Below are 18,329 nucleotides of genomic sequence, written 5' to 3'. Positions count from 1 at the left end.
ACGTCAATATTATTATCTGTGTGAAAAAGTAAACCAAACAAAAGTTGCACGACAGGGTCCATTAGAAATTCGATGGTGATTATGATATTTAATATGAAATTATATTTTATTTGCTTAGTTATTTATACAAATGATAATACAAAACTGTACAATAATAGTAAATGATAGACATAAACATTAACTTGTTAATTTATTTTATAATGCAAATTTTTTATTGAATGAATTTCAGCTTATTTTTTGAGAAAGATTGGTTATTGAATTTATAAATTAACGTTCAATTCTACTTCAATAGTTATTTCGAAATAACTAATAATATTTGCATTATATAATAAATTAACATATTAATGTTTACGTCTACTATTTACTATCATTTTTGTACATTTCGCAAATACTATATCACAAGTACTATAGTGAAATGTACAGAATAGTACAATAAAATGATAGTAGATAGTAAACATTAATATCTTAATATATCATGCAATGCAAATTTTTTATTCCATGAATTTTACCTGTTTTTTTTAAAAAGATTGGTTATTCGTAAATTAACGTTCAACTCTACTTGCACAATTATTTGTGTATGAAAATGTAGACAGGAGACATAAACATTAATGTATTAATATATTGTATAATGCAAATTCTTTATTTCATAAGTTTTATCTTATCTTTTGAAGAAGATTGATCATTGAATGTATTTATAAATTGATTGACGTTGAATAATAGGTAATTGAATCGTTCTTGCTATTGCATAAAAACATTTTACGCAAATTTTGCAAATTTTCCTCAATTAAACAGGTATTGCTTTTATCGTGTGTCTAATCAGGCGTAGTATACAATACAGCAGAGTTTCTCAAACTTCATTTTCCCACGAACGTCTTAGAATAGAATTGTATTACAATTACATTCTAATTTTGTTGATGTGCTTAAATACTATTTTTGAAGAAATATATTTACGATGTGCAGTAATTTAATTTTGTCGGTATCCTTAAGTACTATTTTAAAAAAAATGTATTTACAGTTTTGGAACTTTGTAATCAATTTAAATGGTTTCCCATTTAACAATTTAGACAGTAATACATTATACACTATAATTACGATATAAATAGAATTGTAATTATATTTGGAACTTCGTATACAATTTAAATAGTTCTCTATTTTTCAATTTAGACATTAATACATCGGCCACCCCTGGGAAAAATTTTAATGAGGGATTCTAGAGGCCAAAATAAGACGAAAATCAAGAATACCAATTTGTTGATGAAGGCTTTGTTAAACAGTTATTAACGTTTAAAGTTCCGACTGTACTGAATTTTTTTCTCGAAAATGGTTAGGATTTCGGGGGTATGTATAATGACCAAAAATGATTGTAATTGACCCCAGAACCTAGAAATAATTTTTTCAGAGCGATTTGAAATTTTTTTTTTCGCCTAAAATTTAGGCACCTACCCCCTGTCGATTTTTCTTTAAAATTCCTTTTTCATTTTTAGTAATTTTGTTTGACGCCCTACAGAAAAGTTGTCTAATACTTTCTTGTAAGTACCCATGGGCTCTACTTCAGAAAAAAGTTTCATCGAAATATATTCACAATTGTACGAGTTATGGCTGTTTGAAAATTGGACCCTTTTTATGGGGTTTTTCTCATTTTGCGTGGTCAAGAACCAACTTTTCGAATATTTTTGCAATTTGTATATATTCTCCATCAAAATACGCGTAGTTTGCTTTTTTAAACATTAAAATCGTCCAATCCGTTCAGAAGTTATGGCGTTTTAAAGATTCGCATGAAAATTCGGGCAGACATTTCTGGCCAGAAATTATGTTTTCGGTAAGGAATTTTTTTCTCGAAACTGAGTAGGATATCGGGGGTATGTCTGTTGACCAAAAATGCTTGCAATTGACCCCTGCAACCGAAAATAATTTTTCCAGAACGATTTGAAATTTTTTAATTTTATCGAAAAATTTCACACATTCTCGAATTTTTTTCTCGAAAATGCGTAGGATTTCGTGGGTATGTATAATGACCAAAAATGATTGTGATTGACCCTTGTAACTAAAAATAATTTTTTTAAATCGATTTGAAATTTTTTAATTTTGTCGAAAAATTTCACAAATTCTCGAATTTTTTTCTCCAAAGTGGGTAGGATTTCGGGGGTATGTCTAATAATCAAAAATGATTGTAATTGACCCCAGAAACTAGAAATAATTTTTTTAAATCGATTTGAAATTTTTTAATTTTGTCGAAAAATTTCACAAATTCTCGAATTTTTTTCTCCAAAGTGGGTAGGATTTCGGGGGTATTTCTAATAACCAAAAATTATTGTAATTGACCCCAGAAACTAGAAATAATTTTTTTAAATCGATTTGAAATTTTTTAATTTTGTCGAAAAATTTCACAAATTCTCGAATTTTTTTCTCCAAAGTGGGTAGGATTTCGGGGGTATTTCTAATAACCAAAAATGATTGTAATTGACCCCAGAAACTAGAAATAATTTTTTTAAATCGATTTGAAATTTTTTAATTTTGTCGAAAAATTTCACAAATTCTCGAATTTTTTTCTCCAAAGTGGGTAGGATTTCGGAGGTATTTCTAATAACCAAAAATGATTGTAATTGACCCCAGAAACTAGAAATAATTTTTTTAAATCAATTTGAAATTTTTTAATTTTGTCGAAAAATTTCACAAATTCTCGAATTTTTTTCTCCAAAGTGGGTAGAATTTCGGGGGTATGTCTAATGACCAAAAATGATTGTAATTGACCCCAGAAACTAGAAATAATTTTTCCAGAACGATTTGAAATTTTTGAATTTAATTGTTAATAACTTTTTAACAAAGCCTCCATCAACAAATTGGTATTCTTGATTTTCGTCTTATTTTGCCCTCTAGAATCCCCCATTAAAATTTTTCCCAGGGGTAGCCGGACACCCTGTATATAAGATGTCGAAAAAAAACAAAAACATAAATCTCATTCATTAGGTACTCAAACCACACAGATAATTACATCTCGCCACAAAATTCTAGTATATTTTAGTTACTTTTGCCTTTCCACGATACTTTGAAACGCAAATTCTTCGTCGTAATCCTCCATGTTTCCTATATTTTTCCGAGTCGTGTCATCTTTTCTCAGAATCGAGAAAACTCGGTTCGCTGTCCATCGCTGATTTATACGATTTCCCGAGCAGTCAGGATTTTCTGTCGCTAGACTCGAACGTTTCCCTTCCCTCGATCGTCGATCGTCTCCCAATTCGCCGCTGTTCGCCTTGAAAGCCTCTCGATTCGATCGCGGATACGAGCAACCGTCGACCAATTATCATACTAGAGTCATGACACGACAGAATGCACGGACGTTGGAACTGTTCTCTGTTTAAAAAAAAAAAGAAAAAAACGTTGTCGTGATTCTTTCTCATAATTTCGCCTGGGCTTCGAAACTTCGTCGTGAAAGAAACCTAAAATAAAGCTTTTTTTTTGGATGGATGAAAAAGTAAGAGGATAATAATATTCAAGAATGTTATTAACCATGTTGTTAAGAGTTAAAAAAGTATATTTATTCAAAAATAGTGCAAAATAACGACGCTGGAGCCATTCTCGCGAGGCGAGAATCCTCCATTTTGAATTTGAGGCTCTTTGCAACACGCAATGTAACTGATTTTGTGTCTAGAAAAAAAAACAAAAAATTTTCTCTTAATCTAAACGAGTATAGCTAAAGAAATATGCAGGGAATTTTTGAAATATTAATTTTTGTGTGATTGGCGAGCATTTGCGCCTCAAATTCGAAACACGCCTCGCGAGAATGGCTCCAGCGTCGTCATTTTGCACTGTTTTTGAATAAATATATTTTTTTTAACACTTAACGACATGGTTAATAACATTCTTGAATATTATTATTACTTTTCCATCCATTCAAAAAAAAAAAACGCTTTATTTCAGGTTTTTATCGTGGTCTTACCCCTTATCGCGGCGAATCTAACCGTTCGCGTGTTTCTAATCGCGTGCATTATTAGTACACGCCGACGAAGGTATCGTGGTCATTAGAAGCGGTCAGTTTATCGATTAATCGATAAGGCAATCTCGTTTCAGACCTCCGTTCCACGCGAATTCGTGGCCAGCCTTCGCATTTTCGGTCTTTCGCGCGTTTATTCAGTCGTTGCAATAAAACAGAATCACGAAAAGTTGGGGAAAAGTACCTTTCGAGTTTCTCCAATCGACTATGGTATATAAATATTACTATAGTTGAGAATTTAAAATAAATAATACATTATTATTTTTGAAGTTTTAAATAATAATCTTTTTTCAAAAGTATCTTTCGAGTTTTCCAATCGACTATGGTATAAAAATATTACGATAGTTGAGAATTTTAAATAAATAATACATTATTATTTTTTAAGTTTTAAATAATAATCTTTTTTCAAAAGTATCTTTCGAGTTTTCCAATCGACTATGATATATAAATATTACGATAGTTGAGAATTTAAAATAAATAATACATTATTATTTTTTAAGTTTTAAACAATAATCTTTTTTCAAAAATGTCTTTCGAGTTTTCCAATCGACTATGGTATATAAATATTACTATAGTTGAGAATTTAAAATAAATAATACATTATTATTTTTGAAGTTTTAAATAATAATCTTTTTTCAAAAGTGTCTTTCGAGTTTTCCAACCGACTATGGTATGTAAATATTACGATAGTTGAGAGTTTCAAATAAAAAACAGAAAATGTCTTAATTTTTCAACGGTTGAAATTAGACATTTTATTTATCGAGCTGTTTCTTAGCTGCAGCTGATACGCATATTGTCAGACGATCGTTATGTATAGCAAGTTTTTCAACTTGGTCGTACCGATGACATGTATGAATTCGTTAAAGCGTAATGTACGATCGGGATCGCGACGAGTCAAGGACGCGGTTGGGCGCCATATTGGAAACTTAAAGAGAAACAAAATTAATGTATTTTGCAGATTTAGAAATCACAACGGTGGCTAAACTTGCGTCGATTGTGTTTTGATTATTGTAAAACTTTAAGATTTATGATTATTGTGCAACTTTGACATGATAATCGAAGATTAAACGTAGCAACTTTGTCAATTATTGAATTTTTCATATATTCTTTTTACAACGACTACTGAAGTAATCAATATCTTTAAAACTGTTATGCATTTTCATACGAAAAAATTCACGTAACTTCGTAAGATACGTACAAATAACAGTGCAAAGTTTAACTCTGATATCTTCGGTAGTTTTTCTTTTATAAAATTTCAAAAATGTGAATTTTTCGGGAACACCCTTAAACGATGAATAATCACTTTCATCGACGAAACACAGCTTTGAAATTGCATTTAATTTGGAAAATGGACGCTAATAACTCGAATAGTCAACGTGTGGAACCGTAGATAAAACAAAAATGGCGTAAAATGGTTGCCAAAGCCAGAGAAAATGGTTTTCCATACATTCCTCTTACCACGACTACTCAATCAACCGCCATCTTTAAAACTATTACACATTCTCGGATGAAAAAATTCAAGTAACTTCGTAAGATACATACAAATAACAGTGCAAAGTTTAACCCTGATATCTTCGGTAGTTTTTCTTTTATAAAATTTCAAAAATGTGAATTTTTCGGGAACCCCCTTAAACGATGAATAATCACTTTCATCGACGAAACACAGCTTTGAAATTGCATTTAATTTGCAAAGTAAACTCTAATAACTCGAATAGTCAACGCGTGGAACCGTAGATAAAACAAAAATGGCGTAAAATGGTTTTCCATACATTCCTCTTACCACGACTACTCAATCAGCCGCCATCTTTAAAACTATTACACATTCTCGGATGAAGAAATTCAAGTAACTTCGTAAGATACGTATAAATAACAGTGCAAAGTTTAACTCTGATATCTTGAGTAGTTTTTCTTTTATAAAATTTCAAAAATGTGAATTTTTCGGGAACCCCCTTAAGCGATGCATAATTACTTTCATCGACGAAACACAGCTTTGAAATTGCATTTAATTTGCAAAGTGAACGCTAATAACTCGAGTAGTCAACGCGTGGAACCGTAGATAAAACAAAAATGGCGCAAAATGGTTTTCCATACATTCCTCTTACCATGACTACTCAAGCAGCCGCCATCTTTAAAACTATTACACATTCTCGGATGAAAAAATTCAAGTAACTTCGTAAGATACGTACAAATAACAGTGCAAAGTTTAAAGCTGATATCTTCAGTAGTTTTTCTTTTATAAAATTTCAAAAATGTGAATTTTTCGGGAACCCCCTTAAGCGATGAATAATCACTTTCATCGACGAAACACAGCTTTGAAATTGTATTTAATTTGCAAAGTGAACGCTAATAACTCGAGTAGTCAACGCGTGGAACCGTAGATAAAACAAAAATGGCGCAAAATGGTTTTCCATACATTCCTCTTACCACGACTACTCAAGCAGCCGCCATCTTTGAAACTATTACACATTCTCGGATGAAAAAATTCAAATAACTTCGTAAGATACGTATAAATAACAGTGCAAAGTTTAACCCTGATATCTTCGGTAGTTTTTCTTTTATAAAATTTCAAAAATGTGAATTTTTCGGGAACCCCCTTAAGCGATGAATAATTACTTTCATCGACGAAACACAGCTTTGAAATTGCATTTAATTTGCAAAGTGAACGCTAATAATTCGAATAGTCAACGCGTGGAACCGTAGATAAAACAAAAATGGCGCAAAATGGTTTTCCATACATTCCTCTTACCACGACTACTCAAGCAGCCGCCATCTTTAAAACTATAACACGTTCTCGGATGAAAAAATTCAAGTAACTTCTTAAGATACGTACAAATAACAGTGCAAAGTTTAACCCTGATATCTTCGGTAGTTTTTCTTTTATAAAATTTCAAAAATGTGAATTTTTCGGGAACCCTCTTAAGCGATGAATAATCACTTTCATCGACGAAACACAGCTTTAAAATTGCATTTAATTTGCAAAGTGAACGCTAATAACTCGAGTAGTCAACGCGTGGAACCGTAGATAAAACAAAAATAGCGCAAAATGGTTCGCGAGAGCTTGGAGAGGCTTTTCGCGGTAACAAGGATTCGTTAACCGGGATCGAGGCGATCTTCTTACTCAAACTCGTATGAATAATTCACATATGGTCGTCTTAAACGTCAGAATGTACTAAGATTGGTGCAACGAAGGCGACGTAGACGTTTCCGTATTCCTCTAGCGAAACAAGGTCCAGTTGCGCCTTTAAGGTGGATCCACGTAGGAGTGCTCGGCCTCTCTTAAGCACTCGCCTCTCTATTCCTCGATAACGGTACACCCGTGATCCTCGATCTGTTATCGACACTACCGTGAGATCCTTAGCTCGTACCTGTGCTCGTAATCCGCGGTTTGCTTAACCATTGCGCGCTTTATTTTATCGTAACTTGCATTCTACCGCCTCGACGCAAATGGCGGCCATTTAAACCTTTCGAATCGTTAACACTATCGCTACGAGGGAAACCTTTAGGATCTTCGATTAAAAAATCACCTTCCACGTTCCACTCTGTTTCCTAATACGGGAAAGAAATCATCGATAAAATTTAATTACGAAACGTGAACATCTAAAACGATTTTATATAAATTTATCTAAAAATCTTTTCATTTCAATCGACTTGTAATACATTACAAAATGTCTATTTATTATTTACTGTTTCAATTTGTTAATAAATCATTGTCAATATTGATTTTAATTCTTAAATTTAAATCTCACCTCAAACCAGACGCCATCTTGCTTTTTTACGTATTATTTAGAAAGAAGACAATCTTTCCTTCCTTTTTTGTATTTTTCAGCTACAAGAATTAAAATCAATATTGACTTATTAACAAATAATATTTATAATGATTTATTAACAAATCAAAACAGTAAAATTTTGATTGTAAATTCATATTTGACTTCTGTCCAGATTTACTTTCTTTAACATCTCAAATCAGGCGCCATCTTGCTTTTTTACGTATTATTTAGAAAGAAGACAATCTTTCCTTCCTTTTTTGTATTTTTCAGCTACAAGAATTAAAATCAATATTGACAATGATTTATTAACAAATTGAAACAGTAAATAATAAATAGACATTTTGAAATGTATTACAAGTCGATTGAAATGAAAAGATTTTCAGATAAATTTATATAAAATTATTTTTAACTTGAATTCATCATCGACTCGAGTTTACCTCGCAGTTCGAGATGTCCTGGTATGGAATCGATTGTGGCAACGAGGTCTCGATCGACCGTGAATTATCTTCGACAACGATGACAAATGCGATACATTTACGTTCGACCCAGTTTTACGACAGATCGATACGGCCTCCAGCATGATTATTTTACGCAGTCTTATCGGGAATCGATAAGCTCGCAACAACTAATGCGGTTTTTAATGTTTATGCAATACCGCATTTCGTTTTACGGGCTACTTCTTAAGAAATAATCTGCAATTCATCAAACTAAATTACATTTACTTAGTATTTTACGGCTACAAGAATTAGAGTCAATGTTAGCAAGTGATTCATCAACAAACCAAAACAGTAAATGTTTGATTTTAAATTCAGATTTCGTCGACCAGTTTTTATTTTTTTGTGCATCACTTAGAAAAGAAACAGTTGTTTCTTCCTTGTTGGTATTTTACAGCTATAAGAATTAAAATCAACATTAACAGTTATTTATCAACAAACCAAGGCAGTAAAATTTTGATTTTAAATTTAAATCTCACCTCAAACCGGGCACCATTTTGTTTCTTCGTGTATCACTTAAAGAGAAGACGCCATCTTGCTTTTTTACGTATTATTTAGAAAGAAGACAATCTTTCCTTCCTTTTTTGTATTTTTCAGCTACAAGAATTAGAATCAATATTGACAATGATTTATTAACAAATTGAAACAGTAAAAATTTGATTGTAAATTCATATTTCTTGAGTTCTATCCAGATTTATTTTCTTTAACATCTTAAATTAGGCGCCATCTTGCTTTTTCATGTATCACTTAGAAAGAAGACGCCATCTTGTTTTTTACGTATTATTTGGAAAGAAGACAATTTTTCCTTCCTTTTTTGTATTTTTCAGCTACTAGAATTAGAATCAATATTGACAATGATTTATTAACAAACCAAAACAGTAAAAATTTGATTGTAAATTCATATTTCTTGAGTTCTGTCCAGATTTATTTCCTTTAACATCTCAAATCAGACACCATCTTGCTTTTTCATGTATCACTTTATATTTTTCAGCTAGAAGAATTAAAATCAATGTTGACAATGATTTATTAACAAACCAAAACAGTAAAAATTTGATTATAAATTTATATTTCTTATATTCTGTCCAGATTTATTTCCTTTAATATCTCAAATCAGGTGCCATCTTGCTTTTTCATGTATCACTTAGAAAGAAGACGCCATCTTGTTTTTTACGTATTATTTAGAAAGAAGACAATTTTTCCTTCCTTTTTTGTATTTTTCAGCTACTAGAATTAGAATCAATATTGACAATGATTTATTAACAAACCAAAACAGTAAAAATTTGATTGTAAATTCATATTTCTTGAGTTCTGTCCAGATTTATTTCCTTTAACATCTCAAACCAGACGCCATCTTGCTTTTTCATGTATTATTTAGAAAGAAGACAATTTTTCCTTTCTTTTTTGTATTTTTCAGCTACTAGAATTAGAATTAATATTGACAATTATTTATTAACAAACCAAAACAGTAAAAATTTCATTATAAATTCATATTTCTTGAGTTCTGTCCAAATTTACTTTCTTTAACATCTCAAACCAGACGCCATCTTGCTTTTTCATGTATCACTTTGTATTTTTCAGCTACAAGAATTAAAATCAATATTGACAATGATTTATTAACAAACCAAAACAGTAAAATTTTGATTGTAAATTCATATTTCTTGAGTTCTGTCCAGATTTATTTTCTTTAACATCTCAAATCAGGCGCCATCTTGCTTTTTTATGTATCACTTAGAGAGAAGACGCCATCTTGTGTTTTTACATATGGCTTAGAAAGAAGACAATCGTTTCTTCCTTCTTTGTATTTTTCAGCTACAAGAATTAAAATCAATATTGACTTATTAACAAATAATAATTATAATGATTTATTAACAAATCAAAACAGTAAAATTTTGATTGTAAATTCATATTTCTTGAGTTCTGTCCAGATTTACTTTCTTTAGCATCTCAAATCAGGCGCCATCTTGCTTTTTCATGTATCACTTAGAGAGAAGACGCCATCTTGTTTTTTTACATATGGCTTAGAAAGAAGACAATCATTCCTTTTTTCTTTGCATTTTGCAGCTACAAGAATTAAAATCAATATTGACAATTGTTTATTGACAAGCCAAAATTGTTTATTGTTTGTTTAGGATATGCGAAAGGCAAAGAGACGTCGACAGGGACGAGGACAGAGGAGAGGACGAAGACGAGGACGCGAATCCATTGGGGAAGTGGCCACACGCTCTTAGTCCTGCGTTAGCGTGCCTTAGTTGCACCCTTGGTCTTTTTAATATAAGTAGATTCTCTATCCTTAGTATACAATTTGGAGGTGAGTCCCAGAAGAAAGATTGCCGCAGGGACTTAGAACGAAACGTAAACTACCGGTATTATATCGATATTTTCCGGTTACGTCTGCGAAAACGCCTAATAGAAATCGAGGTACGGAAATAAACAAGAACGGTTCGTCAATAACGTCGAACGTAGTAGAATGTTTCAGAAAATATTGGCAAATTCCATTTGTAATAATTACGAAAGTATGTACCTTGCCTTTTCATTGTTTTGTTTATTTTTAAAACATTTCTACGCGTGAAATAATTTACACATTGCCACGACCTTGCACGGTCCGATTATCACCTTTTTGAAAGATGATTCAATCATGACGACATCCAGCGTAGGCGTGCGTGGTTGTCTTCATCGAAAATTATCGATCATCGCGCTTGAAATCACCTTTTATTATTAAACGCGACTCGATGGATTACGAACCAGAAACGCACAATATTTTCCGACGCACTCTAATAATGGAAAAGAGAATTAAAAGGAAAAGGAAAGTTTATTTGCGGCTCGAACGAATGTACATTTTAAGTAGCTGGAGATCGGTATCGGGTGGATGAAAACCAGGAAAGTACCGGTATTAATTTCGGTTTTAAGTCTCTGAGTCGAAATAAATGAAAAACAAAATGAAACCATACGTTATGTTTTCTCTTTCCAGTAAATTTCATTGTACAGTTCCTGATTTTGTCTCTGATATTGGGCATTCCACTTTTGACGTTGCACGTGTGCCTCGGGCAAAGATTAGCGGCTGGATCCGTGGATATGTGGAAAATTTCGCCCCTTTTCCAGGGCGTCGGTATAGCTCTGTTAACTGCACAAGCGTTTATCGGTACCTACAGTATAGTCGGAGTGTCTTGGATGTTCGTGTACTTCAGGTACGGCCATTTTTTCCCTGCACAAACAACGCACATAATCTAAATTTATCACGATTTGATATTTATTAGATATCAGCTCGAAAAACATTCTTATTATGCATTTAAAATGAAAATATTTGAGATATAGTTTACTAATATGTTTTTATTTTCTACATGATGGCTATAAATGAAAAACTCTATTTGTAATCAAGGAATTAAACATATTCAAAAATAACGTACTGAAATCACCAGCCACTAGAAATTGTAGAAGTTGGTACGACTGTAATTATTCGGGGAATACCCCATGTTTTTGAAATGTAGTGTTGGTAGTCCTCTGTTTACTTCATCATTCAAATGTTTCATTAAGCAAACTCTACAAATTAGAATACATGATGGCTATAAATGAAAAACTCTATTTGTAATCAAGGAATTAAACATATTCAAAAATAACATACTGAAATCACCAGTCACTAGAAATTGTAGAAGTTGGTACGACTGTAATTATTCGGGGAATACCACATGTTTTTGAAATGTAGTGTTGGTAGTCCTCTGTTTACTTCATCATTCAAATGTTTCATTAAGCAAACTCTACAAATTAGAATACATGATAGCTATAAATGAAAAACTCTATTTGTAATCAAGGAATTAAACATATTCAAAAATAACGTACTGAAATCACCTGTCTCTAGAAATCGTACAAGTTGGTACGACTGTAATTATTCGGGGAATACCCCATGTTTTTGAAATGTAGTGTTGGTAGTCCTCTGTTTACTTCATCATTCAAATGTTTCATTAAGCAAACTCCACAAATTAGGGTGTTAATACATGATGGCTATAAATGAAAAACTCTATTTGTAATCAAGGAATTAAACATATTCAAAAATAACGTACTGAAATCACCTGTCTCTAGAAATCGTACAAGTTGGTACGACTGTAATTATTCGGGGAATACCCCATGTTTTTGAAATGCAGTGTTGGTAGTCCTTCGTTTACTTCATCATTCAAATTTTTCATTAAGCAAACTCCACAAATTAGGGTGCACTGATAATACAAATGAAACAAACTTCTATTGAAAAATGAAACTTGGTTATTTATCACTATAAAAATAAAAAAAATTATAATGAAATTTCTCAAATTATGAACAGAAGCAGAAGTACAATGCAATATATAATTGACAGATGATTTCAATATGTATAATTTGTTAATAATAAATAAAGACACAATGTAATTACATGAAAATTTTCTGCATTCTAAATGCCATAATAACAATGTTTTTCAAGTAGATATCTAGTATCACGACGTACGATTTTAAGCGACACACTGTATCTACTTCTGACTAAATGGAGGATTTTTAAAAGCTTGAAGAAAAAGTTACTGTTTAGATTTAGAGTTCCAAAGCCCTATAATGCACCAAAGTTTCTTCAATTAAGAAATTTCTTTATTTTTGCAGGGATTCGTTCATAACGAAGCAGGACAAGTACCGCTGGGCAGAGCCATTTTCTTTGTACAGGGAGGACAAGCCGGCGCAAAATGCCAGCACCTTGAACAAACTGTACGAAACGGTGCCGGATTATTTTAGCGGGGTCGTGTTGCAAAGGCAGCAATTGCACGAATCGGATTCCGGCGTCGTGACGTTAAAATTTCAAGTAGCTTTCAACTTGGCCGTCGTTTGGATGATCGTGTTCGTCTCGTTGAGCAAAGGTATTAAGGATGTAGCAGCCATCTTTCACCCAGCTTACAGTGGACGAAATTTCCTATAAAAACGATTCACTATAAGTTCATTTATTCTATAAATACACCTTCTGAACACTATAGTATCATTACTGTGAAACAGTGCATGGAAACAAACTCGCGTGTTCCCACTTTGAAACCAGAAACATTCAAGAACATATAAGAACAGTCTTTTCCTTGCATTTCCTTCATCAAAACTTACAAAACAGAATACTTGTAGCAATTAAATATAACCACATCACTAACATTACATATCTAGTTCCTTGAAACAAACTTGAAACACTGTTCTGTACAATATGTTCTTCATAACAGACATACGATAGGTCCTTTAAATTTAATTTGATGTTATTAAAATTTCAGGCTTGAGATCTTATGGTAAAGTGGTGTACGTTTTCACGCTGGTGCCTGTGTTTGGTACGTTGGTACTGTGCACAAAATTGCTTGGTCTCACGCCTCCGGGCTCTATACATCAGCTTTTTCCTGCCACCGTCGGGACCGAGTTCTTCATCAACGGGAAATCGTGGGTGGCGGCGTCCATCGAGGTTTTCCTCACCTGGGGATTGCTCGGTGCAGCCGCTATGCAGGTAATTGCCCCACGGACACCATAAACGCGTGTTTGAATAACGGAAAAAACTTGAGCGGAGTATCGCTTTTCTAGATAGCAGCACACAACAAGCACAAGCATCTCCTACAACGGGACACGAGCCTCGTGATAGTGCTAACGATAGTGGTTCTCCTCCTCGCGGCATTTCTGGCGAATACTTGCGTGCAGATTCTCAAGCATCACGGGTATATTTACATTCCGAGTTCCTTCGGTAAGTGAAGCCACAGGTGCACCGTGTAATTGACGATAATTTCGTCTCTGCGTTTAATGGTTCCGACCGGTTCAAACGTCTACAAATTTAATACCGAGTCTATTTTTAGTCCATAACTACTAAACGAAATGTTAGGTCATTTTGAGTAGACAGAATGGTTGGAAATCGCGAAAGCATGTTCAACAAAAGAGATTCCACTGAAACTTAGCATTAAAAGAATTGTACAAGTTTCTAAAAAACTGACGTCTAGGCTGGAATACTTAATGTATCTGGTACAAGGTTTTCCTTTCATCATTTCTGTCTGTCGTACTTACGGATAATAACGTTAATTAGTTTCTTTCAACGTTTCTGCTATTTATATGCAATCTCTTACTCAAGATATTTGTATCATCTCGATGGTTTGGAAAGACAAAAGATGGGACTACTTTTATTCGCTTATAATTAAACTCTGATCGACGAGGATTGTATTTAAAGATACAGTGTTTCTATTTCAGAAAGAATATCATCGTACGTGTTTATGAGGCACGTGAATCAGCCGGCACCGCCGGGATATAGTAGTACACCAGAGAGATTTATGGCCCACGCGTCGTTTATCGTCGGTGAGCGTGTAACTCGTCCCGGCGCCGATTCCAGCGTAGAATCTGGCTATCAAGTCCTCAGACTTTCCACCGAATTGGTCCCTGCGACGCTGGCATTGCTCGGCACCGAGCAAGTGTCGCCATTCTGGGCGGTACTCTTCTACTTTGTGCTCATTCTCTTTGGAATTGCTCAACAGGTACACACAATATGAATTCGATATCATTCAAATATCATCAGAGACATCATACTAGTGTTACGATCATACTCTCATCATACTCTCTAAGTCTTCGACACTAACATCAGGAGTTTAAGCACATGGATGCCTGAATTGCAGACTGACGTTCATTCATTATCTGAAATGTGTTATTTTACATTTATATGTAATTTTACACTAGAAATCAGTCAACAGATATTTCCATAAATTTTTAAGTAGATTTAAATATTTTAATTCAGTTACATTTGTTGAACTCTGAATAAATATCTTGAGACACATGAGTATATGTTTTTAGATAAAGAAATAAATTTTTGGACGAAGAGATCACCATACAAACTATATTTTTAATAAGAATTTTTTCTCTATTTTTCTTCTTGAGATTATCCTCTTGGAATGCTCGTGGCAAGAGATAAAATCATTCGGTTTAAGTTTGGAGTTGTGGCTCTTGGAGCTCATTTTAACAGACACATAATTTCTGGTGTTACAGCTGGCAATATGGCACTGCGTGATAACGGGGATCATGGCTATCAACACAAAAGTGATGAAACTCTGGGAAACAACCATCACCTTCTTCAGCTGTGCTTGTGCATACATACTGGGCTTACCGTTGGCCACCGAGGTACATAAATATTCTCTAACAAACTGGTCTTTCAAAGAGTTCAACGAGAAGAGCATAGTTGTTACTATCGCGTGGTAATCGGAGTACTTATCAGATATACCCCATAATATTTTATTTGCTCTGATAACGATTATCAGTCTAAGAACAAGCGAACCGTTTCGTCAGTATCGCTAGAGTCATCGTCGTTGATTGAAAATGAGCAACCGCGCGAATTCGGTGGTACGTCGAAGCGTACCCTGTTATTTCTGCAACGATTTTTTGGATGAGAGATACCTTAACGATCACCTGAAGCATTGCGGTTCGGTTTTGGAAGAATGCGCCTACAAGTGTGGCGTTTACGTGCCGCGGAGGAGCATGGAGGACCATCGAAGGACGTGCAATAGGAACGGTTCGAAAAGGAACAGTCAGATAAACGAGGTCCAAGACACTTTATGGAGGAATAAGATATTCTCAGCTTTAACGTTGCTTCGCTCCGCGATAAACGAGGAGGAAAGAGAACGCAAGAACCTTCAAGTTAACGTGTCTCGATGCTTCAAGTTGCTGCACTCCCAGCAGGAGGCCATCGACATTTTGCGATTCCAAACGGCGGAAATGACTGAGGAATATCGACAGGGAAACGCTGCCTTGAGTCAGCGATTGAGTACGTTGGAATCGAGTCGCGACGACATGGAGCTACGTACCAGGTTGAGCTTCCAACAGATCTCGGAGCAACTGAAGCTTCTGCACGGCGAGCTGACCGACGAACAGGGCAAGAAGGACGAGGTGCTCGGCGATTGGTGCATAGAACTGAAAGATTTAAAGACGTACCTGGCGCAGGAGAACGCTCACGTGAGCGGTATGTGGCAAGAACAGCAACAGCTGATTCACGACCTGAAGTTGGAGCTGGAGATGAGGTGTAAGAGCTCGAACGAGCTGACGTCGCAACAGAAGGCTCTCGTCGAGAAAGTGGACGCTCTGGGCGAAGAATTACGCAAGCAGACGTCGGTGGTGGACGAGCACAAATGCACCATCAAAGGACTGAAGTTTCAGACGAAGGAGAACTTGAAGTATCTGGAAGAACTGATCAAGGAGAGCTCAAAGCCTACTGTTGCGGAGTTGGTCGAGTGTCGATGCGAACAAGAACACGAGGAACAATTCTCGACCAACGGTAGGCTCTTGTGGAGGATCGATCGTTACAAAGAGAAAATGTCCGACGCAAAGGAAAGCGATTGCGCGCTGTACAGCCCAAGATTCTTCAACAAGGAGTACGGATACACGCTGAGGCTGGAGTTGTTCCTAAACGGTATAGGCCAATGGAAAGACCGTCACATAATCGGTTGCCTTCGCGTGGAGAACGGAAAGTGGGACCCTCTGTTGGACTGGCCCTGCGTCCTCCGAGCCTCCGTCGCTTTGAGAAACCAAGAAAACCCCGCGAACGACGTGAAGAAGCTCGTCAAGGCTGTTGGCTACGATAAAACGAACCAGAACGTCGACAGAGAGTCTGGAATTTACATGTTCATTCCTCATACGACTTTGACCCGGTACACTGGGTATGTTAAGGACGACGCGTTGTTCCTGGACATACAAGTGAGGGATATAAAAACGAGCGCTTCCGCGTCGTCTCTCGTGTCGTGAGCGATCGAGTGGCTGATACAATCGTTGACATAAAGAACAAAGTAAATACATGGGTCCTGAGTGTACTCCAAATAACGTTATTTGCACAGATGTATAGATTACACGTTGATACTGTTTCAGATTATAGTCGAATGTAATGTTAATATTTAATTGATATTATTCTACTGTTTTACATTGTTAAATTGTTGTCTTGGTTGATAGAGTTTGTTTAGTATTTAGAGTAAATATATTGTTCCTCTTCTTGCAATCAAATCCACATGTGATCGTATTACTTTTGTTCCCAGGTGGGCATACATATCGTGTATTATCTGGATTACACAATTGGTGGTTCGTGGTGGATAATGATCCTATATTTGGTGCAAGTCGGTGCTGTGTTCGCGGTGCGAGGACGACCTCACAGCGGAGAAGCGGTCGTTGCAGAATTATTTCCACCCACCGGTCGATGTCTCAGGCACTGGGCTGGACCTCTCCTATCGTTTACGTGGAACGTCGTACTACCAGTCATCCTCATGGTGCGTTATCATGCTATGATCAGTATCGCAGAAACACGAGCAAACGATTCTCTAATCGACAGGTTCTCAGCATCACGGTATTCAAAAACGCCGGATTCCGAGAGCTGTACTCTTATCGACGGACTGCCAGAGATTACTGGACGGTACTGTCAAGGCAACTCGGAGCTACCATTCAACTGATACCGATACTAACTATACCTGCAGTGGCTATCATACAGACCTGTCGATATTTGAACAACGGCCCACCTGATATATTTGATGTAAGGGTCCGAGTGAGTTTTGGTAAACTTGCAGCACGAACAGGGCTAGATTATCGATATCAAATGGCAAAACGACATAAACTTTTTGGATTTTAGAACAATATGTATTCTTAAATGAACGCATGTACTATGCATGTTGCTCTGAAGGCCGACAAAGATATGTCGCCATTGGATATCGAAGAACAAATAAAGATAAAACCTTATATTTTCCTGCAACTGTCGATATCAGTGCGATATAACGATACATTGAACAATCAGATGTTATAATACTCAAAAATTTGCCTCCTAATCCACTAACACGACCGCTTCTTTATTCTGTTCGTGCTAAGACCAATCAAGTGGCAGTTAACGTAAATCACTGCGAGCAGTGTAACGGCGTAAGTTTTCATTTGTAACCGCACAGCATGCTCGAGATCGTCCTGCACCTTCCATTAAACACACTAACAAAAGTGCACGGTGGTATTAAGTCTTCTATATCAACTGTCCTGCAGATTAAATTCAATTTGCAATGGGTGAATCTGAGTACAGTGTACAGTCTCTTAAAAAACAGGCCCAAAAACTGCATGCCT

At 35.2% G+C, this 18,329-nt stretch overlaps 2 protein-coding genes across 6 annotated transcripts in view; both read left to right on the top strand.

Moving 5' to 3' along the window:
* The window catches only part of LOC143348727 (sodium-dependent transporter bedraggled-like), a 60,854-nt gene that overhangs the window by 40,652 nt on the left and 1,873 nt on the right, over positions 1-18,329 (top strand). For 4 of the 5 annotated variants that reach the window (XM_076779316.1, XM_076779317.1, XM_076779318.1 and 1 more), the window contains exons 4-13: positions 10,382-10,560; positions 11,221-11,437; positions 12,867-13,117; positions 13,508-13,731; positions 13,806-13,962; positions 14,457-14,737; positions 15,243-15,374; positions 17,273-17,500; positions 17,563-17,760; positions 18,090-18,137. In XM_076779316.1, coding sequence (XP_076635431.1) covers positions 10,382-10,560; positions 11,221-11,437; positions 12,867-13,117; positions 13,508-13,731; positions 13,806-13,962; positions 14,457-14,737; positions 15,243-15,374; positions 17,273-17,500; positions 17,563-17,760; positions 18,090-18,137 — 1,915 coding nt within the window. The remainder of the gene's footprint in view (positions 1-10,381; positions 10,561-11,220; positions 11,438-12,866; positions 13,118-13,507; positions 13,732-13,805; positions 13,963-14,456; positions 14,738-15,242; positions 15,375-17,272; positions 17,501-17,562; positions 17,761-18,089; positions 18,138-18,329) is intronic. The other variant, XM_076779320.1, reaches the window with a different exon arrangement.
* On the top strand, positions 15,407-17,172 carry LOC143348728 (uncharacterized). Its single transcript, XM_076779321.1, has one exon. It carries the CDS (start codon positions 15,570-15,572, stop codon positions 16,986-16,988), a length of 1,419 nt encoding a protein of 472 aa, XP_076635436.1. The 5' UTR covers positions 15,407-15,569; the 3' UTR covers positions 16,989-17,172.

The sequence above is a fragment of the Colletes latitarsis genome, chromosome 12 (assembly GCF_051014445.1).
Source record: "Colletes latitarsis isolate SP2378_abdomen chromosome 12, iyColLati1, whole genome shotgun sequence".
In the NCBI taxonomy this organism is placed as follows: Eukaryota; Metazoa; Arthropoda; class Insecta; order Hymenoptera; family Colletidae; genus Colletes; species Colletes latitarsis.
Note: the sequence above shows the minus strand (reverse complement) of the source record. Positions and strands in the feature narration are given on the sequence as shown.

Excerpts from the sequence above, each read along its gene's own strand:
- LOC143348728 (XM_076779321.1), top strand. The coding sequence starts at position 15,570 with ATGAGCAACCGCGCGAATTCGGTGGTACGTCGAAGCGTACCCTGTTAT.